The sequence below is a fragment of the Hylobates moloch genome, unplaced genomic scaffold (genome assembly GCF_009828535.3).
Source record: "Hylobates moloch isolate HMO894 unplaced genomic scaffold, HMol_V3 SCAFFOLD_6, whole genome shotgun sequence".
In the NCBI taxonomy this organism is placed as follows: Eukaryota; Metazoa; Chordata; class Mammalia; order Primates; family Hylobatidae; genus Hylobates; species Hylobates moloch.
In genome coordinates this window covers 51,837,476-51,863,172 of record NW_026652281.1, presented here as the reverse complement: position 1 = coordinate 51,863,172, position 25,697 = coordinate 51,837,476, and the positions used below count along the sequence as shown (strand labels likewise).

Genomic DNA, 25,697 nt, shown 5'->3' with positions numbered 1-25,697 from the left:
GCGGTGAGCCGAAATTGCACCATTGCACTCCAGCCTGGGCAACAAGAGTGAAACTCCATCTAAAAAAAAAAAAAAAAGAAAAAAGAAAAAACCTATAGAATTATTCTCAAACTCCACATGTGTAAATCTCAGACACATTCAGTTCTTACTCTTGGAGCCTTCTGATTCGCTCCAGTAGGAAGTGGCTGATCTCTCAGCCTGCTGCAGAGCTGTGAGCTTGGTATTTCTGTCCACTGTCTCTCTGGGATTCTTGTTTTCTCTCTTAACAAGCTCCTGTTCCTTGGATCCTATGTTTTCTTGAATTGCTCCTTCATATTGAGAGAACATCTATTCTCTTACTTTTCTGAAAAGTTTTGCAAAGTAATGTTTTTGAAACCTTGCTTGTCTAAAAATAATTTCCTTCTACCCACACCCTTAATTGGCTAGGTAAGAAATTTAAACCTGGCAAGAATTTCTCTTAGTATTTAGAAAGTGTTACTCCATTTTGTTCCTAAAGCTTGATATTGCTGTTGCATGAAACCTGTTTTCTCACCTGTTTGAAAGTGATCTTTTCTTTGTGGTTAGAATTCTGAAACTTTACAATGATTTCTCAATAATTGCTTCAATTATTTAATGATTATTTCATCCATGCACCCTCAATATTCTATATCTCTTTTTTAGAATTTTACTATTTGAATGTTGACCTTATATTGTGTTTTTATCTATATATTTTATATATTTTTTCTATTTCTGATTTCTCATATATTTAATTTTCTTTTAAATAAATTTTACTTAGTTCTTGATGGATTATTATATAAATCTCTTATTTTTTCATTTTTTTATTCTCTGAATTAGCTTTTTAATATCTAAAAGTATCTCTTCTCTCTCTGAAAATATCAAACATTTTTGAAGTTTTCTTCTCCTTGTGAAATTTTTGTTTCTTCTAAGTTACTGTTTTTGCTTGTTGGCTTTGTCTTCTAACCTTCAGATTCATGGCTGAAGTTTAGAAGAAGGTCTGGCAGCCCTTAGCTGCTGCTTGGTATTTAACTATGGAGCATCAAAAAGCTTTCTCAGAAGCTGTGTGGCAAAAATTCACTCTGATGTGATCTGGCTGAGTTGTTTTGTTAAATGAAAGCCAAAGGTAATTCCTTTAGATCTTTTCTCTTGGGAAGATGATCATAGAAGAATATGAGAAGACCTTTTAATCTCCCTTCTGATATTTAATTACACAGCTGCCAAAAATCTCAAATCCAAGTAAGGAAATGTGGCTGAGAGTCTCAACATTCAGTAGGTACATTTTACTCAATTCTCCTTATTTTAGTATGCCACCCCTCCCCTCAAGTGACTCTTTGTCTCTTTATTCTGTTTTATTTTCCCTCTAAGCTCTCTTCACTGCATGACTCACTATATTTTCATCTCTTAATCTGTTTATTTTTGTCTTCAATTAGAATGTAAAGTCAATGATAACAAGTTTTATTTTTGTTCACTGTTGTATCCCCAATGTCTGACAACTATGCTTTGCACATAGTAGCTGCTCAATAAAAATGTATGTCATGACTTAGGTTAAATAATATGAAATTTCTGCTATTCATCTTGTTTTGACCTTCAAAATGGAAATCTCTTACATTTCAAACTAAATAAAAGAGGATCTGAATGGCTAAGGATTATCACCATTTTCCTTGTGATATGAAACTCATTATAGGAGGTATTAATATATTTTATAGTTTATTATATATAATTAATTAGTTAAATGTCTTGCTGACTTGCCTAAGATTACACAATATTAGGCAGTACTGCAGCAGAACCAGGACCAGAATTTTGTATGTACCAGGCACTGTTAGAGATTCTGGGGATAAAACAGTGACTATAATAGACTTCTGGGGATTTCTAGGAGTAAGACAGACAAAAAAGAAGCAAGCAGCCCTAACAGGGTATTGAATGAAATTGTTCTTACTTTCTTGAAACTTTAAAGGTCCCAAACTGAGGACAATATGCAATATGGAACCTCATAAACTAAAGAGAGCAACGTGGAGCTGCCAAACACCCCTTCAGGGCCAGACTGGTTCTTTAATTTTCACCCCCCACAACTGCATCCAACCTGTATACACAGAAAACTGAAATTCACAGGAATAGCAGCACTGATTCATGTAAGGGGTAGGCCTGGAAATCAACAGTACTGTTGCTGTATTCCAGCTCTCTTCATATTCACAGTAGGGATATGAAGAGTTTGGATTGTAAGTGCCTAGCCTGCCTGCTTGGACTACTTTGTGCAACTATTGCTTCAGGGAGACCTGATGTGGTGGAATTATGAGAAAACACGTAAAGCAAATCCACAAGCAAAACAATAGAAGAAAGCACATGTAATTCCTATTTTCCCCGTAGAGAAGCTGTGAGTAAACTTGAGGTGCTGTCTTAGGGATTCATCTGTTTATGATATAACTCAAATTGGAGAGCTCTCCAATCATGTAGACCTAAACGAAGCCAAGTTAATGTCCACAATATACTCACTCACACTTCCAATTCCAGGTACCTGTCTTTATATTTAAAGGAAATGAAGAACATCCGTTAGCAGATGGCAGTCTATATAAGGGCCCATGAAATACACCTGTGTCTTGCAGACCCCAGTTACAAAGGAAACAGCTGTTGACCTGGACCAGCATTTGTTAGTTTTCCATTAGCTCATAGTGTTCACTAGGCCATCTGTAGCATGGAGCTAAGTAAATGGAGTCACTTTTCTATGGTTGGCTCATTTCCATAGCTCATTATGTAGGAAGGCTGATAAAGCATTATTGTGCCAAAGCATTAAAAAACTCAGGTTCTGGAAAAGTTTCCAGAAAGGTCATCATTAACAGGGCTAGTCAATAAGCTCCCACCTCATGTAGATGCTGTACTAATCCTGCGATAGCTCATGGGGGAGGAGAGCTCTACTTGAATTGCTGTCAACTGTTGATGAGGAATGGGGCAGAGGCTTAGCATATTCACATTTATTTTCTGATAGCACACTTCCTGCCCTCTCTACCTTTTTTCCTTTCTTCTTCCAGAAACATTTATTGTCACTGACATGGAGATGAAGTATTTTATAAGGTGTCTGGACCCTCAAGGTGCAAAATTATACTTTCCTTTCCTTATCTTCTATTAGGAGGCTCTGTGTCTCTTTCACTCGCTGGACTATAAATCACAGGAAAGAAGGAACCATTCTGGGTGTTGGGTTCTTGTTACCTATCATACCATCTGGCACACAGTATGTGTTCAATAAATACCCATTGGTTGAAAGTATGAAAAAGGAATTTTGATCATGAGCCTAGACAACCAGTCTATACTGGTCTTTAAAAGCACTCCAGATTTATAGGCTGAAAATGGGATTAAAAATCCAAAGACAAACAGAAGAAAAAAACCTTAAACACAGCAGGATTTATGACCATTACAGAGCTAAAAGTACATTATATTCTAATACTAAGGCAGTATCCCAGGCTGCCTTTGTTATCATTCATATAAACTCCTCTAGCTCACTTTCTGATTTTTCCTTCCAATAATTTGCCCTTGATTAACTTTCTTTTTTAAAACTAACATTTATTAAGTACCAATATTGTGCAGAAATACTGTGCATTTGTTTTCTCCTGTAAATTGCATGAAGCAACGATCACCCCAATTTTGGAAATGGGAAAAATTGAAGCTCTCAGAGTTTAAGTAATTTCTCACAGGTAGTAAATAGAATGACTAGGATTGGAACCCAGGTTTATGGGCTGCTACAACACAGTTTGTTAAATATCAGGTGGCTCCTTCAGTGTTCCTTGCTATACCTCACCCTTTTAAATTCCATTTTGGAAAAAAATTCCTGAGAGCTTTGTTCTTCAGTCCTTTATTTATTTTTCTTTTGCCCATGAATCTGATTACATATAAGTTATACCCATTACCTTCAGTATTTTGCCAGACCTTGGCCAGGGGTGGCTCTTCTAGCCAATGGATATCATGGTGGCTGCCCTCAGAAGACATGAGAACCTGCAGGAGGAGGACTTTGGAAATTTGGGACCCATTTGCCCAGGGAAAGAGCTGAATATTTCTAGGGAGGCCAGACCCACCAGGGACTGCTGCATTGGTCATAAATGTAATACCATGGGACTTAAGCAGAGAACAAGCAAGCCTGATCCCAGAGTTGAGGAGTAGCCAGGGGGCTATGGCTATTTCCAGATTCAAATACTGTCCCTGTCTCTTCAAAAGCAATACATCTTTCTGGGGGGCCCCACACACCTTCCTGAAAATCCTGCCAGATTTCTGCCTTTCCTAAGGCTGCACCTTGGGAACCACTGTCTTATTTCCTTCATCTTCTGTGACCCTCTTTCCTGGCTTTATGGATATTTTCAGCAGGAGCCACCATCAATGCTCACTGAAAAGGACATCTTTTGCATCATCATCTAGGAAGATTGGCTCCTGGGTGCCTCTTTCATCAATTTATACTTAACCCAATGAAAAAGAGCTTCACAGATGATAGCACAATGTCCAGGCACATCTAGGAAAGGACATTACTAATTAGGATATATTAATATCCTCTCTTGAACTGATTCTCCAATTTATTTTTGCTTTCTTTCTAATGAAAGAATCCTTAGCATCTACTTGAATTCAGGCATGCATATTTTTCTGCTGTAATACTTTCTTTTCATTTGACAGGCAGGATTGTCTTACAAGGAAAAGCTGAACACTCTGACAGCTGATTACGTTACATGCCTTTTTTATTCTGCTCCACAAAGAGAACTGGATGACAGTGATGATGACCTATGAAAAGCAATTAAGGCCTCAGGATCGTTTCTACTTGTGGGCTGGAGATTAGATGACAGAGGGCACCAAGGGATTGTTTATAATGGATAATAGGTTCTTTGTGTAAGGTGCAGGGTAGGACATGAAATATCTTAGATTCTGTAAGAACGTGTCATTTTTCTGTCCCAAAATAGGTAGACAAACCCAATAGAACTCTTTAGTGCTGGTAGATCAACTTAATCTTTTCTGCTTTTGCCAACAATATTTCACAGAGGATGTGTCCATTTGTCTTTTTCAGGAACAGCCAGTTTTCCTCTGTCACTGAGGTGCAGGACTTTCAGAAAATTACTTCATATCCTGGATGCATTGCAGCCCTGTGGACATTTCCATAGGGAATAAAAGCAGCTATCCCTTCAAAGACAGACTTTTGAATAACTTAACATCTAACAATAGAATCATAATGCTTAAGAGCACTTCCTAAGCAGTTTTATAATCTATGAGGCTGGTTGTGCTGGACATGGAGCGTTTCATTTCTTTTTTTCTTTTCTTCTCTTTTTTTTTTTTTTTTAAGACAGGGTCTCACTGTGTTGCCCAGGCTGGGCACAATCACAGCTCACTGCAGCCTCGAGCTCCTGGGGCTCAAGCAATCCTCCCAGCTCAGCCTCCAAAGCAGTGGGGACTACAGGTCCACACCACCATGCCTGGCTAATTTTTGGTATTTTTTGTAGAGACAGGATCTCACTTATCTACTTGAATTCATTGTTTTTGCTGAAAGACTTGATGTTTTGCCTGTTCTGATTGCGGGCATCAGTATTTGCTGTTCAGTTTAGCATGTGGAGTTGGTATAAAACATGTGTAAAAACATTAAGATTTGGCACCTTATGTAGAAAACCTGCTATACTTCAAAGTAGAATAATTGCCAGCTACTCAGATAAACTTGGTGGGGAAAAGATGAGTTTCCATAACACCAAAGCAATGTCTGCCTGAACCATATGTTTTCCAATTCAAAAAACAGGTTTTTGGATTCAAAACGTTCTCCCTCTTTCTTTATTTTATTCTTGGTAATATGACAAGTAGAAAAACAGCAGGAAACATTTAGGACCACATAATAGAGGGCCATTTCCAGAGAAGAAACAAATTCATTGGGACATTCCAGAAAGAAAACCTTGATATGCCCATGAATATTTGCTCTATTCTGGAACTTTTGACATACAGGAGGTGTAATGGAAAGCGTCTTGGACTGAAATAATTTCTGATTTCCACTCTTCAAGCTCAAGGTGTGAAAGGTAAAAATGATAAATAAGGAGAATACTGTACTATCCACTAGACTCTCTGCATCAATCTGCATATTCATGTGTCGATGGGTACAGTAATTATTTGTGTCTGCTCAACATCTTTTGAAAATGCTGTCTTATAGTTTTCCATCTTTTGAGTCCTGTCTCATCAAAGTATGCTGCAAAAACTGCATCAGAATCTTTTGCTACTTAAGGTACAAGCACGTGACCTAGGTTTCCTCATTCAGATACACCCCTACCAAAGACCGATGAGAAAGAGACCCGTGTTAGGATGTGGCCACAGAGAGATTTTCTGGTAGTTGTGGTGGAAGAAAGGTTCCCGTTCTTCTGGGGTTGTGGCGCTGGAGTTTCCGGCACTCAATCTCGGATATGATCAGGGCTGAGCAGTGGGTGGTGGTAGCAGGGCTGTTTTCACTAATACATTTCCCCACGGGTAGAAGATGGCCATTGTTCCTGTATTTCTAGCTGCTTAGCATTTTAAGTTCAATTCTCTGACTCTTTGAGATTCTGACACTTTCTCATATATTCAATAAGTCTCATTTTGCTTAAATTAGTTAGAAATCATCCTGTGATTTTCAACTAGGAGTCTTGACCTGAATAATAGAAATAAGAAATAGTAACAGAGGGGCAGTTTAACCTCAGTTATTATAGCTAGAAAGGGCATTGGAAATGGAATATTGGATGTGACCATAGAATAAAAGAATCTGATAGAGATTTTCAGGTGTCTTCAAATATGGAAGTTGTTTTCTTGCTTAAATATAGAGGGATGTTTTCTCAACTTCCCCTATAGCTGTACAAGAAATAGCATTAAGGGAAAAAATCTTGAGCATTTACAAGAGTTTGTTAAATAGCATAAAGAAAGTAAGTCCTGAATCATCATCTGGGATAATTTATTATTTGCTTTTTGGTGTGTTTTTTTTTTTTTTTTTACTATGCACATGCATTTACTCTTATGAGTTTACTACACAATGTAGCTTCGTTAAAGAAAAATTAGAAATATAAAAAACACAAAACCAAGGGAAAAGTCTCCTGTGATGATTAATTTATGTGTCAATTGGCCAGGCTATGTAGTTCCTAAAGTGATTTAATAAAACCTAACTTAGGTGTTACTGTGACGATATTTTAGCAATGTGGTTAACATCTACAATCAGCTGACTTTAAGTAAAGGAGATTACCCTGTATAATGTGGGTTGGCCTTACCCAAGCAGTTGAAGGCCTTATAAGCAAAAACTGAAGGTTCCTACAGAATAAGAAATTCTGCCTCAAGACACTATTATAGAAAATGCTGCCTATGTTTCTAGCCTACTGGCCTATCCTTTGAGTTTTAAACTTGCCAGCCCCCACAATCCTATAAACTAATTGCTTAAAATAAATCTCTCTCTCTCTCTATGTAATTATATATAATTATATATAATTAGACATGTAATTATATCTAATTATATATATAAAATTATATAAATATATATCTAATTATATATATATCCTATTAATTCTGTTTCCTGGAGAACACTGACTGATACATTCACCCATAAGACCATCACCCTCTAATATCACATGCTAATATCATGGTGTCTTTACTCATTTTTTTCTTTTCTTTTCTTTTCTCAGACCTCTCAGGGTTAATTCATATTTTTTCTATATACATATATACAGTCATATAATGCATAACAACGTTTCAGCCAGTAATGGACCACATATACAATAGTGGTCCCATAAGGTAAAAATGGAGTGGAAAAATTCCTATTGTACAACAATGTTGTAGCCATCCTAATGTAGCACAATGCATTACTCATGTGTTTGTGGTCATGCTAATGTAAAGAAAACTACTGTGCTTCCAGTTGTATAAAAGTATAGCACATATAATTATGTACAGTACATGTTAGCTAATGATAATAAGCAACTATGTTACTAGTTTATATATTTACCATACTGTACTTTAAAAAATTTATTTCTATTTTTTATTTTTTGAGACGGAGTCTCACTCTGTCGCCCAGGCTGGAGTGCAGTGGTGCAATCTCAGCTTACTACAACCTCTGCCTCTTGGGTTCAAGTGATTCTCCAGCCTCAGCCTCCTGAATAGCTGAGATTACAGGCATGCACCACTATGCCTGGTTAATTTTTGTATGTTTACTAGAGACAGATTTTCACCATGTGGGCCAGGTCGGTCTTGAACTCTTGACCTCAACTGATCCTCCTGCCTGGCCTCCCAAAGTGCTGGGATTGCAGAAGTTTGCCACTATACCCAGCCCCATACTATATTTTTAATCATTATTTTAGAGTGTACTTCTACATATATATAAAAAGAGTTAACTGTAAAACAGCCTCAGGTAGGTCCTTCAGGAGGTATTCCAGAAGAAGGCATTGTTATCATAAGAGATGACAGTTCCGTGAATGTCATTCTCCCTAAAGCCCTTCCAGTGGGATAAGATGTGGAGGTGGAAGACAGTGATACTGATAATCTTGATTTGGTGTAGGCCTAGGCTGTGTGTGTTTGTGTGTTATTTTTTAAGAAGAAAATTAAAAAGTAAAACAAAATAAATAAAATAGATAAAAATCTTATAGAATAAGGACATAAAGGAAGAATATATTTTTGTACAGCTACACAATGTATGTTTTAAGCAAACGTATTACAAAAGAGCCAAATAAAAAAGTCAAACTTTGATTTTTTAAATTAAAATTTTAATTTTTAATTTTTTAAAAAATTAAATTTATAAAGTAAAAGTCTACAAGAAGCTAAGTTTAATTTATTATAGAACAAATAAAAATATCTATGAATTTGGTGTAGGCTAAGTATACAGTGTTTATAAAGTCTACAGTAGTGTACAGTAATGTCTTAGGCCCTCACGTTCAATCACACTTGCTGATTCACCCACAGCAACTTACAGTCCTGAAAGCTCTTTTCATGGTTAGATATACAGGCAAATCATTTTTTTCTCTTTTATACTGCATTTTAACTGTGCCTTTTCTATATTTAGATATGTCTAGATATACAAATATTTACCATTGTGTTACAGTTCCCTACAGTGTTCAGTATAGTAACATATTCTACAACTTTGTAGCCTAGGAGCAACAGGCTATACCAGGTAGCCTAGATGTGTAATAGGCTATACCCTCCAGGCTTATGTCAATATACTTCATAATGTTCACACAATGATGAAATGGCCTAATGACACATTTCTTAGACTGTATTCCCATTGTTAAGTGATACATGACTGTATATATGTGCAACTATTTACACATTTATTTACAAAATAGGATAATACTATTCACACTGTATGTTAGGATGCTTTTTTCCCCCACTCAACAGTGTACCTTGAATACATTTCCAAATCAATGAATGTACTTTTAAAAACATCATTTTTAATTTATTGCTGCATTATTGATAATAATCAAGATATGTAAACAACCTAAATATTCACCAACCAATGATTGGATAAAGAAAAAAATGTGATATATATATATATATATATATGCGCAGTGGAATGTTCTTTAGCCTTAACAAAGAAGGCTATCCTGCCATCAGTGACGATATGGATGAACCTGGGGGACATTATGCTATATGAAATAAACTAGACACACAAACACAAATACTGCATGACTTCATTTATATGTGGAATCAAAGATAGTCAAACTTATAGAAGCAGAGAGTGGAATGGCTTTTGCCAGGGAATAGGAAGAGGGAAAGTGGGAAGGAGAAATTGGGAGATGTTAGTCAAAAGATATAGTTTCAGTTATACAAAATGAATAAATTCTGGAGATCTAATGTACAGTGTAGTGACTACCGTTAACAAATACTGTATTGTATACTTTACATTTTTTAAGCAGATAGGTCTTAAATGTTCTCACCACACCGAAAAAGAGAAAAAAGAAAATAAGAATGGTAAGTATGTGCGGTGATAGATATGTTAATTAGCTTGATTGGGATAATATTTTACAGTGTATATGTATATCAAAACATCAAGTTGTGCACTTAAATATATAGTTTTGATCTGTCAATTATACCTTGATAAACCTGAAAAATGTTTGCCAGTTTTACAAGCGAAAAACTAAAGAAACAAACTCATAAACCCCATCATTTTTAGTGCCAGTTTATTATCCCATTGTGTGAATAGTACAATTTCTGGAAATAGGTCTAAAGATACCCTTTAAAAGTCCTAGAATTAGAACTTCTGGATGAATAAAATTCATATTTTTAAAACTTTTGGTACATACTGCCAAATTGCTGTAAAGAAAAAGAATACCAACTTATACTCTTATTTATGAGTGTCCTTTCCCCACACTTTAACCAATTCATTTTATTATCATTCAAATTATTTTCTAGTTTAGAGCTTTAAAAAACTAACAGTATTATTTAAAAATTTTATGTTGGTGTATATGTATTTTTACGTAATTGAGATTACAGTGTATGTATATATGTAAGTAAATATATATTCTACTTTAAAAAATAGTTATTACAAATAATTTCTTATAAAACTTTCTAATTCATTTTTAGTGACCTAATAACATTCCACTTCACAGATGTGCCATAATTGATTTATGCATTCTGCAATTAGTTATACTCTCTCATTTTTGCCAAAATTTCTATTTCCTTAGGATATTTTCTCAGAATGGGATTATAGGATCAAAAATTAGGAATGTTTATGAGCTTTTGATACCAGTGAATGTTCTCATTAGTGGAATAAGTCTGTTTCACCATATTCATCGATTTTGAATATTGGCTTAAAAAGTGAGAAAAACGTTACAAATGCAGTATGTAAGAGCGAAGCAGGTATTGCATGAAAAATACTAATGAGGGTTAATTTTGGCCCTCATCTAGATTCATTTGCTATTTATATTTCTTGTTTTATAAATGAGAATGAGGGACTTGAAACAAGTATTTAGTGAATCCGTTTACATTGGGCAAATGTTTCCCAGGTTTCTACATTTGTATTAACTTACACTGTAGCATAGGAGTAATAGCTAGGGCAACAAAAATGGAGTTGATGAAGTATATAAATTGTAAACATAAATTCTGATAAATTACAGATATGAACATAAAAACCTTTTACAATTACTTGTCTTTTAGGGCCAGAGGATCTACTACCACAGAACCATTCTAGATGTGAGTTCCTAGTGTGAAAGGACTGGGAGTTAACAGAAGAGCCACAGTGAGGTAAAGTTTGCTGTGTTTATATTTGCATTGAAGTTATTTTAAAATATTTTCTCTCTCCTGCACACGATATTTTTGATTCTACAGCATACATAGAATCTGTATGTTTGATTCTATAGCTTAAGTTCATTTCTTCTCAATCAGCCCTTTTGGCCATTTTGTTAAAGATCAGAGGTGTAGCCACATTAAGGAAAAGCATTCGAATCTGGGTTAGCCCTATCCATGGTGGCAGTTATTACCTGATTGCCAGCGCCAGGATTGGATAGAGGGGGTATACAGCAGCCCGTCCTGAATGGTGTCTGAACAGGACCATTTCTGGTTCAATGTAGCCTTCCTTGGTTTTAACCTGTATTACATGGGCTTGCGTGAAAGGAACAATATCCCTTAATATTGAAAATTCACTAACACGGCAATTCTTAAATTATCATCCACACAACCCTGGAAGTCCTGATATCTTTTCAGGGTGTCTGCAAAGCCAGCATGATTTTCGTAATAATTCTCACATGATTTGGCTTTTTCACTTTGTTGATATTTAGATTGATGTTACAAAATCTATTGGTGGTACCTTAGTTACACCAAACTGTACTAGAAGTCATGTTATGCTTCACCCTTACATATTCATAATTTTAAAAAAATTTCTAGATGCAATTAAAAATACTCTTGGTGAAGCAGTTAAAATTAAATATAGACCCTTGAATATATGCCTTTTAAGTTGGGTGATGAAATGTGAAGTTTATATAAAGCACTTTACTGCATGCCAAATTATCAGGCTTTTCTTGAAGAAAAACATTTGTGTAATTGTTTGAGTTGCAAACTGAACTAGTTGCTTTTTCATCGAACATCATTTTTACTTGAAAAAGGAAAAGACTTATAGAAAAACTGTGCTTATTCTGACCTGAGTATTTGGCAGAAATTTTCTTGAAAATGAATAAAATGAGCCTGTCACTTCAAGGAAAACAAAAACTGATAGTCTTTGTTGCCGGTGATGAAGTTTGAGCTTTCAAGTGAAATTAAAGTTTCAGAAAACTTGTATCTACTACCATGAGGTTGATGGCTTCTTAATATTTAGAGGTTTTATTATGAAATTAGGAATATTAACTAATGCATTTAAAAAAAAATATTGTATGATGAAATGTGTCAATATTTGGAACATTTGCATAACTCAGTGAATCAGTGTTGTCCAAATAGCAATGCTTGGGGTTACAAAATTATGCATGGATAAAAACTCTGTTCAAAGTTCAAGATAGACCAATGGATTTTAATTTAGGAGAGCCCAAAAAGTTTATTGGTATAGTTTCAGAGTCTACATTGTACCTTTTAAAAAACAACTTGTTGAATCTTGGTGTAGTATCACAGGAGAATATCCACAACTATGTTCCTTCCTTTTTCAGCCATATCTTTGTGAAGCTGCCTTTTCTTCATATACCTCAACCAAAATTTCATATTGCAGCAGGTTGAATGCTGAAGTACATATCAGAATCCAGCATTCTTCTATTAAGCCAGAAACTAAAGAGATTTGCAAAAATATAAAACAATGCAATTCTTCTCATTAACATTATGTTTCGGAAATATAATTATTTTTCATAAAAATATGTTATTTATGTGAATATACAGTGGGTTTATTACTGTAATTTTAGAATTAATTAATAAGTAGATATTTAATTTTTTCCATTTTTAAATACAGAAAGTTTCAATAGATATAACCCACATAAACAAAAATCCTTTGGGGTCCTCAATAATGTTGAGTGTGGATGGTGTATGATTCCCAAAACTTTAAGAACTGCTATCCTAATCAATTATTCTTGGATAATTTTGCATGTGAATATCATGAGGCTCTCCCAAGCAAGGTAATTTATTCAGCAATAGATTAGGATGACCTCCTGATTTGAATGTAAAATTGGGTGTTATGGTCAATAACAGTCACACAAATAATTAATTAAGAGATGTCAAGAAGAAAAACACAGCTTTCAAAAGCCCCTTGAGTATTTCGCTCATGTGTGCCCGACTGTTGGACGTGGTTACTGAGGTGTGCTGGTGAGTGCAGCTCTTGGTCTCCTAGGGGAGCTGTTTGCTTTGCCTTGTTACCCACATGCTCTTTTGATCTCAGATACTAGTCTCTGTCTGGCTTCCTTGTGGTTAATACATCTGACATATGGCTTGTTTCTTTGTCTACCTTTTATTGTGTTATTTCATCAGGCTACTTTGAAATCAGTATAAGCAATAATCAGCAGACTACAATTCGGTTTTAAGTGCATTTTCTTATCAAGATACATAGAGTTATATGGCATTCTTATGATCCAGTGCTTCAACTGATGGCATATAATGTGGCGTTAAATAAAACTATACAGCCTGACATAGTTAAGTGTATTATTACCTGACAATGAACATAAAAACAGAAGAGTGAAAAAGGTGTATGAAGTCTTCATAGATAACTAAGCAGCTGAATGAAAATACAGAAAGATATTTCCCTGCTGCTATTCTAATGTTGCTACTTCACTTTTTCTAAGCTTTGGATTTCTCTCCTCATTTCCTCTTTCCATAGGTTTCTGTTCTCAGCTAGTGTTTGATACCACCTAAGGGTTCTGTCAGTTTAGTGCTCACGCAGTTTATCACGCATCTTCACCACTTATTAGCTATGTGACCTTGATCGGGTGAATTCTGCTGTTTGTGCTACTACTGTATTTCCCTGTCTGTAAAGTGGGGGATAATAATAAGTGTATCTACATCACTGAATGAAGAATAAGTGAAACCATCCATGTACTGGGCTCAGCATCCTGACTACCACCCCCAGTAGATCCTCCCTGGGTATCAGCTATTATTCTTCTCTACTTTTACTCATTGGCACTTTCATCTCATTTGCACAAAGAACTATATTAATTAATTCAACAAATACATATTTAATAGCTATTGCATACTAGACATTGTACTAGGATGAGGGATACAACGGTGAGTAAAAAAGTAAAAGCACTGCCCATGAGAGCAGAGGGCATGTCCACATAATATTTAATACATTATGCTATTTCTGGCCTCTATCACAGTGTCTGACAGAGAGTAGGTGTTTCATTCAAATAAGCAAATAACCAACCCTATGAAGTAAGTGAAATTATTATTCCTATTTTACAGATGAAGAAACTGAGACTTAGAAAGGAAGAGTAATCCATCCAGTGACACCCAGGTAGCTAGTCACAAAATCCCTCCTTAGGGATCTAGGAAGAAAATGCTAACACTGCCAATTCATGATGCTTGAGAAGGGTTAATCTGGCTTCCCAATTTCTAATTTCCAAAGCACATCATGGACCTGCAGATAAACTAAATGCTCAACAACACTTTCCATAAGTACTCACTGATGTCCACCTTGTGGTACAAGACACTGTGCTAATCTTTGGGATACTGCAGTTAACCTGAGAGACATTAGAGGAGCTTACATTCCGTTCGGGGAGACAGCTATAAACAACTGGTTATGTGTGTGGTTGCCTTGTGATAAACACTATGTAGACACATATACTAGAGTTTCTGACTTAAGCTGGTATGATGGTCAGAAAGGCTTCCCTGAGGAAAGAATTTGTAAACTAAGCTCTGAAGGGTGAGTAGGAAAGAAGTGACTAGAAAAGAAATGGAGGAAAAGCATTTCTAGTAGAATAGCATGTTCAAGAACTTGGAGCATTATCATACTGGAGGAAGTCCAGTGTGCTACACCCAGAGACTGAGTGGGGCAGGGAGATGACATGGAGCTATGGAAACAGGTTAGGGCCAAATTGCCCAGGGCTTCAGACACATGCTAAGCATTTTGATTTTGTTTTGTTTTTTTTTTGAGATGGAGTCTCGCTCTGTCACCAGGCTGGAGTGCAATGGTACAATCTCAGCTCCCTGCAACCTTCACCTCCCAGGTTCAAGCAGTTCTCTGCCTCAGCCTCCTGAGTAGCTGGGACTACAGGCGCAGGCCACCACGCCCAGCTAATTTTTTTGTATTTTTAGTAGAGATGAGGTTTCACCATGTTGGCCAGGATGGTCTTGATCTCCTGACCTCGTGATCTGCCCACCTTGGCCTCCCAAAGTGCTGGGATTACAGGTGTGCATTTTGGTTTTATCCTAAGTGCTCTTCAGTGAGTTTTCAAGAAGAGAGTGATGTGGTAAGATACGTAATTTAGAAACATCACAGTATGAATGGAGACCAGGGGCACTCTGTTGCAATAGCAATGTGAAAGAAGATGGCAGTGTGGACCAGGATGGTAGCACTGGAGACAAGTAAGTGGGCAGGCTTGAGAGATACTCAAGACGTTGCGTTCATAGACTTGTGACTTAGATCAGGGAGATGAGCAGGAGGCAGACCTGAGTTTTATGGGGTCTGAACCTCATGGAACTGGAGAGCTCTTTCAGAAATGGATACTGTATATGGGAAGGCCCTAGGATGACTGTCAAGGTCCTAGGCATTTTATACAGGCACAGTGAGATATGTACAGGCACAGTGAGATATGTACAAAGAAGAGGAGGTATCTCTTCTCTCCACCTCTTTTTATTAAGAAGCCGCACTTTTCTCAGAATCCTCCCCAGCATTCCTTTCATGCGTAGGAAATTGGGTAGAAAATTAGATAATTCCTTCCAATTCTGAGACTCAGTGATTGTGGTGGGAACAAAACATTTTAGGAAGTACAATTCTCATCAGCAAGCTGAGAAGACAGTCCACATCTGTACTCTAGTGACAAGATATAATTATTGTTCAATAAGATACTTTTGATATAATTATGCTGGGACAACAGGGATAAACGAAAGCTGTCCTTGACAAATTGGAACAATGACCACTCTATCTCTTATGGACATACATGACTGGGTGAGTTCCCTCTCTTCTTCCCACCTCTGAGCAGTCTTCCCTGCCCTTGTATCCCTGCTGCTGGGCTATGACTCATCTTCCTCACTGACCACAGTTGGCACCTGTTTTCCATCAGCTGACTGGCACTGCAGCATTTTCCACTGGGGCAAGGAGAAGGCATGAGCTGTAAGGTCTCAGAAATAATCAGGAGCATGGGGATTGTTAGCCTTGCTTCTGATGGAACCCAGACTCAGGCTGGGAAATTATTGACGGGATGTAGTTGGCTGGGAGATAGTGTCTTTCCAAGTGAGCCGAGAGAACACTGGTCCCTGAATATGCTCCAGGAGAAAGGGATTCTGTCTGGACAAATGCTGAAAAATGCAGCCCTAAAGAGTCTTAGTGCACACTAGTATATTTAAAAGGCTATTGAGAAGTCCTACAATGAAAAAATGCAAAAAACTCAGGTTTTGTCCACAACTATGCAAGACCAGGGCATCCTTTTTAAACATACACACCCCACACCACTGATAAATATCCCGAAGAATAGACTTGGAGAAACTTTTTAAAAAGAAGACACATTAACATCAAGGCAGGAAGGCCAAGAAATGGGGAGACAAATAGAATGGCCCAACATACTAGAATACTCCTAGAGTCAATGTGCTGGTTATTAACATATCTTAGCATCCCTGGGGCTGAGCCACACATGAGTTCATGGGATTGATTCTTCATCCAAATGTTGCTTGAATTATTGGATTGGTTTGTTGCCTCCTAAGAACTTTGGTTCCTTTCAAAATAGGTCAAAGAGTGATGATTGACAAGGACAACTTCTCTCACCCTTAAATTTATTGGGGTTTCCAAAATTTGAAGAAGCGGTATAAACTCTCTAGGTGTTCCTGGAAGCATGAGATCGCTTATTAAGGCATCAGTTTGCAAAATTTGGAAGTAAAGCTAAAAAGTGAAACAGAGTGAAAGAGCAAAAAGATGGGGTTGGATAAACCAGTTTTAAAATCGTGGCTTAACTGTACAACCTTTGGCAAATGATTTAACCTTTCTGAGTCTCAGTTTCCATATATGTAAAAATACTTCACTTGTAGGATAATGCAAGCATTAGAAATAACATGTCTTATTCATGAATTATCATTGTGAAAATATAGAAAGTGTGTGCTTAATGCAAAGAAAATGTTCAGTTAACAAAAGCTATTCCTATTATTTCAAATAACAGAAAAGAATCTACAGTAGATTCCTATGGTTCAGGAAGGCATACTCTGTTCATGGAGCAGAAGGAGCAGAGTGGATAATTCAAACTGTCACGTATATTAATGCTATTGCCTTGCAAATTACAAGGCAGTTAGGAAAACATTTATCTTCCTTCTCATGAGTTTAAATTTGTATTTAAGAATAAATATTTATTCCGTGCTATAAATATCTTCTAAAGTGTCATGTCACCCTTTTTGTCTTGCTAGTATAAAGCATAGCTTGGATGCTGGAATTACTGCCAGGTTAAAATCTCAGCTCTACTCCTTGCTATCTGTATGACCTTAAGCAAGCAAGCAAAACACGTTACCCCTCAGTGCCTCACTTTTCCCATCCTCAAATAAGAACAATAACATTATTTATCTCAGATTTGTTTTACAATTCTTGTGAGAATTTAATTAAACAATGCACTGTGCTGTGAATATAGTTAAGAAAGAATCTGTTTTGTGTTATTGGCATCTTGATGCTTTAGAAATTTTTTTTTGGTTTGAAAATTGTTACTCCAATTTCTTTCTGGATGCTAGGAGAAATCCTTACCAATTGGATGTGAGACAAAATTAAACAATGATTTTCTTTATTCAATATCTTCTTTTCCCTCACTTGTTGCCTCTGGCTTTCCTTAGTCCTGGGGAACTGGCTTCTGAGCCTCAACTGTCACTTCAAGGACTCCTCGTTGCAGTTCGGTCTACACTGGTGATGATTAACCCATTTTCAGTGTGGCATTAGGAAAGGAAGTTTCACATTGGAATGATAATTCATGAGGCCACATAATCTTAGCCAGAGATATTTAACAGTATTTTTATCTTCTTCACCAATTCTTACATTTTCTCCTTTATTGAATTTGCACATAAGAGCTACAAATTCAAATCTGTTTGGTTCTAAAGTCCATTTTGTTTTCATGACACCACAATAAAAACAACAATCTCACAAATAATGAAAACTAACATTTACTGAATATTTACTTTCTACAGAAACCATACTTTGCCAGGCACAGTGGCTCACGCCTATAATCCCAGCACTTTGTGAGGCCGAGGCGAGCAGATCACTTGAGGCCAGGAGTTTGAAACCAGCCTGGCCAACATGGCGAAACCCCGTCTCAACTGAAAATACAAAAATTAGCTGGGCATGGAGGTGGGCACCTGTAATCCCAGCTACTCAGGAGGCTGAGACAAGAGAATCAGTTGAACCCAGGAAATAGAGGTTGCAGTGAGCTGAGATCATACCACTGCACTCCAGCCTGGGCAACAGAGCAAAACTCCATCTCAAAAACAAAAACAAAACAAAACCAAAAAAACTAAATTACTTCTCTGCATTATCTTATTTAATCGTAACAGCAAATGCATAAGAGGTAGACTTCATTGTTGGAGATGAGTAAATAAGGCCCAGAAAGGTGAGGTAACCCAATGGCACATAGTTAGAAGGTGGTAGAGCCTGGATTCAATGGCACATAGAAGGTGGTAGAGCCTGGATTCAGATTCATTTGTGGCTGACTCAAGAGTCCACACCTCTAGCCTTTAATTTGTTAATATATTTTCAGACATTTTTGGTCCTTTAATGATTAGAATAGTATCATTTACAGCAACTGATTGAGAAAAGCTAAGACTTGTGGCTGTTTGGTTTCTGTAAGTAAAAATAACATCAGCAGGTTCACGGCCATTCATTCATGTCACGAAAGCTTAGTAAATGCTAGTAAAGAATGACCCAGAGCCAAGGGCCTAGATGCTCAGATAAACAAGATGGATTTGATCCACCTCTGAGAAGCCTGATGGGATGGATAGGATCTCACAGGTGGGCTTTCTTCCTTCTAATTCTCTCTGGCAAGAGAATTTAAAACAGCCCATAAATTTCTTTATTATTACAAATCTCTCTTAACATTTTGGGCTCAAAATTTATACTATTCAATAAGCATTTTCTTATCCAAAACAGACTGGCACTAGGCACCCTACCACGGAACACTCAAATTACACTCTTTTCTATGAATGTGACTATGAACTGAAAATTATGCATGATATGTGGGGAGCACTGGGCCCTCCCCAAGAATGAGTTTTGGGCTGAGCCCTGGTGGTGCCTGAAATAGGAGAAGTGATGATGCAAGAAGTATTTAAAGTATGTAAGACAGAACTAAGGCCGAAGGCTACTCTCCTCTCAGTGAGACATCATGTAGGTTTATAAATCACCTGCCACTGGGGCTACTAGGGACAAAGATACGTGAGATGAAGGGATCAATCATGACAACCCTGCAGGAAGAAATTCGAGGATGTTTTCCTCTATCCTCTTCTAAGAACAAGAATTCCCTTTAAGATTGGGGGTCCCTGTTCAGACACATATTTAATGAAGACACTCTCAATATGGGGGTGTATAGAGATGGGGTGCATATGGATGTGGAGGAGAGAGAAAGTGCTTTATGGCATTCCAGGCAAATTGACTGAAAGTGGCACCCATGGTAGAGAGAACCAGTATAGAAAACAGGAAAGTGGTCTCTGCCTCCCTGGCACATGCATGAGAATGATGGGCACATAATGACTTCAGTCACCTCCTTTTACTGATACATTAATGATAGAGTAATGCTTATAAAATATGTACATATAGCAACAACATACAGGCTTAGTTAGACTGTTCTCCTCCGGATGGTTCTGCTTCATGCTATGAGTTGGCTGGGCTTGGTTCCAGAATGTGGTTTCAATTTACATCTGGTTCATATGCATCTGTTCTGGAAATCAGGCTTAAGGGGCAGTAGCTCCTGGGGCACACTCTCCTCACAGCGCTGGGTCACTGAAAAGCAAGGGCCAAGCCAAACTGTGCAAGCACATTTGAGGCCTCTGCTTGCATCGCATTCATTAATATTCCATTGGCCATAGTAGATTGCATGGTCAACATCAGTGGTCCAGGAAAGTATACTCTGTCCACAGGGGCAGAGGGAACAGAGTGGATAGTTCTAACAATCATTTCTATGAATGCTATAGCCTTGCAAATTACAAGGCAGTTGGAAAACATTTCTCTTCCTCTTCATGAGTTTAAACTTGTATTTAAGAATTAATGTGTATCCTTTGTACACGTGCATGTATTTGTGTTTGTACTCACAGCATGCACATGATTAATCCAATAGTTACCAGATGGACATTCAAAAGAAAGTAGAGACCATCTATGGAAATTGCTTTATATACACACAAACACACACATACACAACTATTTCTGTATATATATATTATATGTATATACACACACACATATGAAATTCAGCCTTTAAAAGGAGATCTTGCCACTTGCAATAAATGGATGAACCTAGAGTATATTATGCTAAGAGAAATAAGCCAGACACAGAAAGAAAAATGCTGCATAATGTCACTTATATGTAGAATTTTTAAAAAGTCAAATAGATAGAAACATAGAGTAGAATGGTGGTTGCAGTGGGGTGGGAGAGGTGGGGGGAAATGGGGAGATATAGGTCAAATAGTATAATGTTGCAGTTATGTAGGATAAAAGTCTAGAGATGTGATGTACAGTATGAGGACTATAGTTAACAAAAATGTATTACATACTGGAAATTTGCTTAAAGAGTTTTCTTAGCATTTAGGTGCTTTTACCACAAAAGAAAAAAGAAAAATCATAACCGAGAGAATGGATATGTTAATTTGTTTGACTATAATAGTCCTTTCACTATGTATTTATATATCAAAACATCACATTGTATACCTTAAATATGTACAATCAATCAATTAATTATATCTTCAACTAATCCTAATGGAAAGAAGTCCTTCTGGAATTTCTGAAACATCATTCTAGTTTTACTGAGTGATTACGACTTAGGAGAAATGAATGGATTCTGAGGAAAAAACAGTCCTCATGGGGGGAAAGGTCAGATTCTGAGATGGTGGGTCAAAATTCCAGGAATGGAAGTTTGAAGCAAGAGAGACAAGTGGGCCTGAAGTTCGGAAATCAAAGTTGGGAATTGGGGCCTGGCACAGTAGCTTATGCCTGTAATCCCAGCACTTTGGGAGGCTAAGGCAGGTGGATCACCTGAGCCCAAAAGTTTGAGACCAGCCTGGGCAACATGACGAAACCTGTCCCTACAAAAAACACAAAAACTAGCTGGGCGTGGCGGTGCACACCTATAGTCCCAGTTGCGAGGGAGGCTGAGGTAGGAGGATCATTTGAGTCTGGGATGTGGAGGCTGCAGTGAGCCATGATCATGCCATTGCACTCCAGTCTGGGCAAAAGAGTGAGACTCTGTAGCAAAAAAAAAAAAAAAAAAAAAAAGTTGGAACTTTGAGGGTTCTAATGAGAGAACCTCTGGGAAGGATTTCACACTTAGCTGCTTTACTCTGGCCTGTAAACTAAGTCCTATTTGGTGAACTGTTGGAAATCATTTCTCTTACATGTAGTAAGTCCCTTTAGTTTAGTTTAGATAGTTTGTTCATTTCTCAACATTTCAGTTAAGGCTCAGTCATACAGCTTTGCATGTTGTCAAGAAAGTGAAGGATAAGGCCGGGCGCGGTGGCTCACGCTTGTAATCCCAGCACTTTGGGAGGCCGAGGCGGGTGGATCACGAGGTCAGGAGATCGAGACCACGGTGAAACCCCGTCTCTACTAAAAATACAAAAAATTAGCCGGGTGTGGTGGCGGGCGCCTGTAGTCCCAGCTACTTGGAGAGGCTGAGGCAGGAGAATGGCGTGAACCCAGGAGGCGGAGCTTGCAGTGAGCCGAGATTGCGCCACTGCACTCTAGCCTGGGTGACGGGTGACAGAGCGAGACTCCGTCTCAAAAAAAAAAAAAAAAAAAGAAAGTGAAGGATGGGCTAGAGAGGAAAATAAAACATACCTTGTTCAGGTAGATTCTTAAATTGACTCCTAGAAAGCCCAATATCCTAAAAAGGAATTAACTCCTTAATGTAAACTTTCAGCTTTTCTTTTGTGTAGTCCATTTGGGAAACACAATAAAAGAGGGAGATCTTGTTTGTGGTGGAAACATGAGCTTTTTTTCTTTTGAGTTAGTGAGAAACAATTTATTTTTCTGATTTATAAGCATATTTTACATATTCTGGTCAATACATCAAATGTATAATGTGGAAGTTCCCTTAAGAATACCAAGACCACACATGTTAAACTCAGCTACACGTTGTATTAGGCTATTAGACAAACGTCACTTTTAATATCACAACACATACATGTACTTTTTTTCATTGACAGAGGAACATGCCTTTCAAAAATATTTTATTGGATGAAACTTTCTTATTCTCAGGAAAACTTTTGGTTCTTTAATATAATTTATTATGCTCTTTAAAATTCTGTTTGATAAAAGCATTGGTATGTTATAAATACCTGTAAAGAAAATATAGTTTAAAATTTCAAGGGAAATAGTATATAAGTTTCCTCTTTTACATTTTCACAAAAATCCACATAGGCACTAAGAAAGACTGACAAAACTGTTTTATATCTGAATATTATACTCCAGGTTGGAAACATTCAATATGATTTTATTTAAATATTAAAGCTTCTTGAGAGTGAACCTTTGGCTACAACCCAATGAGTTGGTTGGGGTTTTAACCCAGAAAATATTTTGTTAGGAAGAATCAAAAGAAAGATTTATGCATCTAGCACTAGATCGGGAATGGAAAAGTAATGAGTTTTCATTCTAACTCTTTCATTTATTGGCCTCTCCGGGCCAATCTAAGGATTCTCTGTTCCTTTTTAGTTTTAATACTTTTTGATATGCTCCAATATTGGAAATTCTATCTAACACTTTATATCGAACAATATATGAAACTTCCAAGAACAGAGTGATTCTGCAAGTCTTTTAGGAAAACATTCTCTAAGCATTATGGGCATTGCTCTGCAAACACCCTCGTTCTACACAAATTCAAATGGTAGAAGAGCAGGTGAAAGTTTGTGTTACCAACCATACTTCAAGCCAAAGCACATGACAGACTCTAGTGTTCTTTTTATGAACCAGTTCAATGCCATGAATTGGCTTATGAAGTTCAAACTTCATGGAAGAATTGCAAACAGCAAACTCAGTGAGAGAAAGCCAGCGTTGTAGGTGACTGGAGACTTTGTAAGCATATTGAGAGAAGGAAGCTAGAAGGTTAGTAATAAATGAATTAGGATTAGTGAGCATCCAGGTGAGGTGAGATTACATAAGCAAACTCATAATTATTATTGTACAGATCCTGCCTAACAGAAGATGCGGGTAGTTTGCTTTTTCCTAATGCATTTACACTTTGTACACATTCGCTTAGTGTAGGAGTGGGCAAAACCAAATGCCTATTGGATACTGCCCAGCAAGGAATCAAGCGCCTGCTCTAGGTAGCATGGAGCAGGGTGCCATGGGGACTGAGAGCTCATCTAATCAGGCAGCTGCTACTCAGCTCCAGCTAACTGTTGCCATGAGCAAAGATGGGTCTGAGAATGAGGTTTTATGTGAAACATCATATTTTCAGTAACCACTCATATTTTAAAAACATTCTGCATGCCAAACAAAATCTACCCGAGGGACAATTAAGGTCCGTGGCCTGCCAGTTTCTGCTTCTGATTTGAAGCTTAGGAGCAATTTGATGAGAATTTGGACGCTATCAGTGATAGGATTGGAGAAGATCTTTTAGTATCAAGGAATAAACATTCAGTTTCAAAGACCTAGAACACCCTGTTGTAATGAACACAGTTGGAAAAAAAACAAAAACAAAACTTCTCATGGTTTCTCCCTATTATGAGTATTTTTCTATTATTACATTGGGTCTCCATGTGATGAGTGGTTTCCTGTTACTGCTGAAAAAAATTGTGACTAGGAATTTGCCAAGTCCCAAGTGTAAGTTTTTTTTTTTCTGGGAAAGTGGTATAAATCATTTCTCCCAACATTTATTTTGTGGCTGAGAAAGGAGACAGGTATAGGAAACTTTCAGAAGAAGGAGAAACAGAGGAAAGACCAGGCATGCAACACGAGTCATAACCACCTTTGGATCCACGGACGCCTCTGGCACCACAGACACGGTGCACCAGGCAAAGAATGTTCGAAAATTGCTCAAACCAGAGCATTCAGATTTCAAGGTCTGTTTCTAGATCTAAATAATCCAGCTTTTGACCAACATGACCAGATTTTGACTACAGGAATGAGTGGCACTTTGGAATAGAAAGATCTAGGGAATGAGTCTTACAGTGAACTCCTTCATTAGACCTACCAAATACTTTCTTGGCATCAAAATTTGAAGAACCACATGGACAAGGCAGGGAACAAGCTACAGAAACAGTTTCTGTCTCTTTCTCATTTTTTGCAGATTATGTTTTCAAATTAATTGATATCCCAGGTTTTGCCTTTTCTTTTGAGAATTGAAATGGGCTCTAATGCAGTGTTCTAATGTCGTGTAAGAGCTTTTTGTCAACTGTGACTCCAGAAAGAACAAAACACTTTACTTGTGCAGACAGGAAAGATGTGTTTTGAAATACCTATGATCAATTCTGGAAGTTGAACTTTCTGCTTGAGCTCATCCCCTTCACATGTACAGTTTAGGGAGAAAAAGAAAAGGTACCACAAAGGATATTATAAGCATAAGAATTCATGACAAAACAACCACTTCAGACACAGGCAAAATCTCAGGGTAAGGAAGAAGCATGAATATTTCCAACTTGGGACCACACACTTATTTTAATTTTCCTCATTCAGAATGTCCACCAGAGCTTGAAGCAGCCGGTCATCTCTGTGCTTGTAAGGTTTAGTGTTATAAAAAACATCAACATAGTCATTATACAGACTGTCTTCAGAGTCTTTAAGCTGGGAAGGTTTGTTCAGCTTTTCCAGGGCTTCGTAGAAGTTTTCATAAGGGATGTTGAGCTTTGCACTTGGGGACTTCTTTGGTGATTGCTTTGGCAATGAGTTTTTACTGAAAGCACTTTGCAGGAGTCGCAGCATGGCCTCGGAAGGGGCTCCCTCCTCCAACTCATCCCTCCGGCTCCCTACGCCGCTGCTGCTGGGGCTTTTGGACACCAGGGTGTTCTCCTTAGGGTTCTCTTGTGTGGGCTGCTCCTAAAACAAAGAATGCCATCCACAAAGTGAAGAAGGTTCATTATTTATGGCCAGACAAGCTAGGTGCAACCCTAGCACAGGAACGCTGCCTGCCGCTTGAGAGGCAATGAGGGGAGGGGAGAGAGTTCAAGACTGGGAGCCACATGGAGTTGGGCTTCAACCCTCATTTGCCTACCCTCTGGGGTACCTTTAGCAACCTTTTTAGTCTCCCTCAATTTCACCTGTCAGGTGGAATAAGAGTACCTCCATTTGTGGTGGTTTTGAAGACTGGGTGAGACAGTATAGGGAAGTACTCAGTACATGGTGGTTTTCTTCACTTGTCAGCCTGCTGTCATGGAATCCATTTTGGGAAGCAGACGATATCAAAATATCTAACAAGTCATATAGAAGGCACCCACTGGTTGCGGTAGCATGGGGGTGCCTTCCTGGAGGCACTTGCTTTCAGAGC

At 37.6% G+C, this 25,697-nt stretch overlaps 2 protein-coding genes across 4 annotated transcripts in view; one reads left to right on the top strand and one right to left on the bottom strand.

The window, feature by feature from the left end:
• Positions 1 to 25,697, top strand: part of CAST (calpastatin) — an 800,936-nt gene that overhangs the window by 399,591 nt on the left and 375,648 nt on the right. For all 3 annotated transcript variants that reach the window (XM_058440706.1, XM_058440705.1, XM_032156783.2), the window contains one exon: positions 11,092 to 11,178. The gene's annotated coding sequence lies outside the window, so the exon portion shown is untranslated. The remainder of the gene's footprint in view (positions 1 to 11,091; positions 11,179 to 25,697) is intronic.
• Positions 22,189 to 25,697, bottom strand: part of PCSK1 (proprotein convertase subtilisin/kexin type 1) — a 42,808-nt gene continuing 39,299 nt past the window's right edge. The window contains exon 14 of the mRNA XM_032156791.2: positions 22,189 to 25,249. Coding sequence (XP_032012682.1) covers positions 24,872 to 25,249 — 378 coding nt within the window. The 3' untranslated portion in view covers positions 22,189 to 24,871. The remainder of the gene's footprint in view (positions 25,250 to 25,697) is intronic.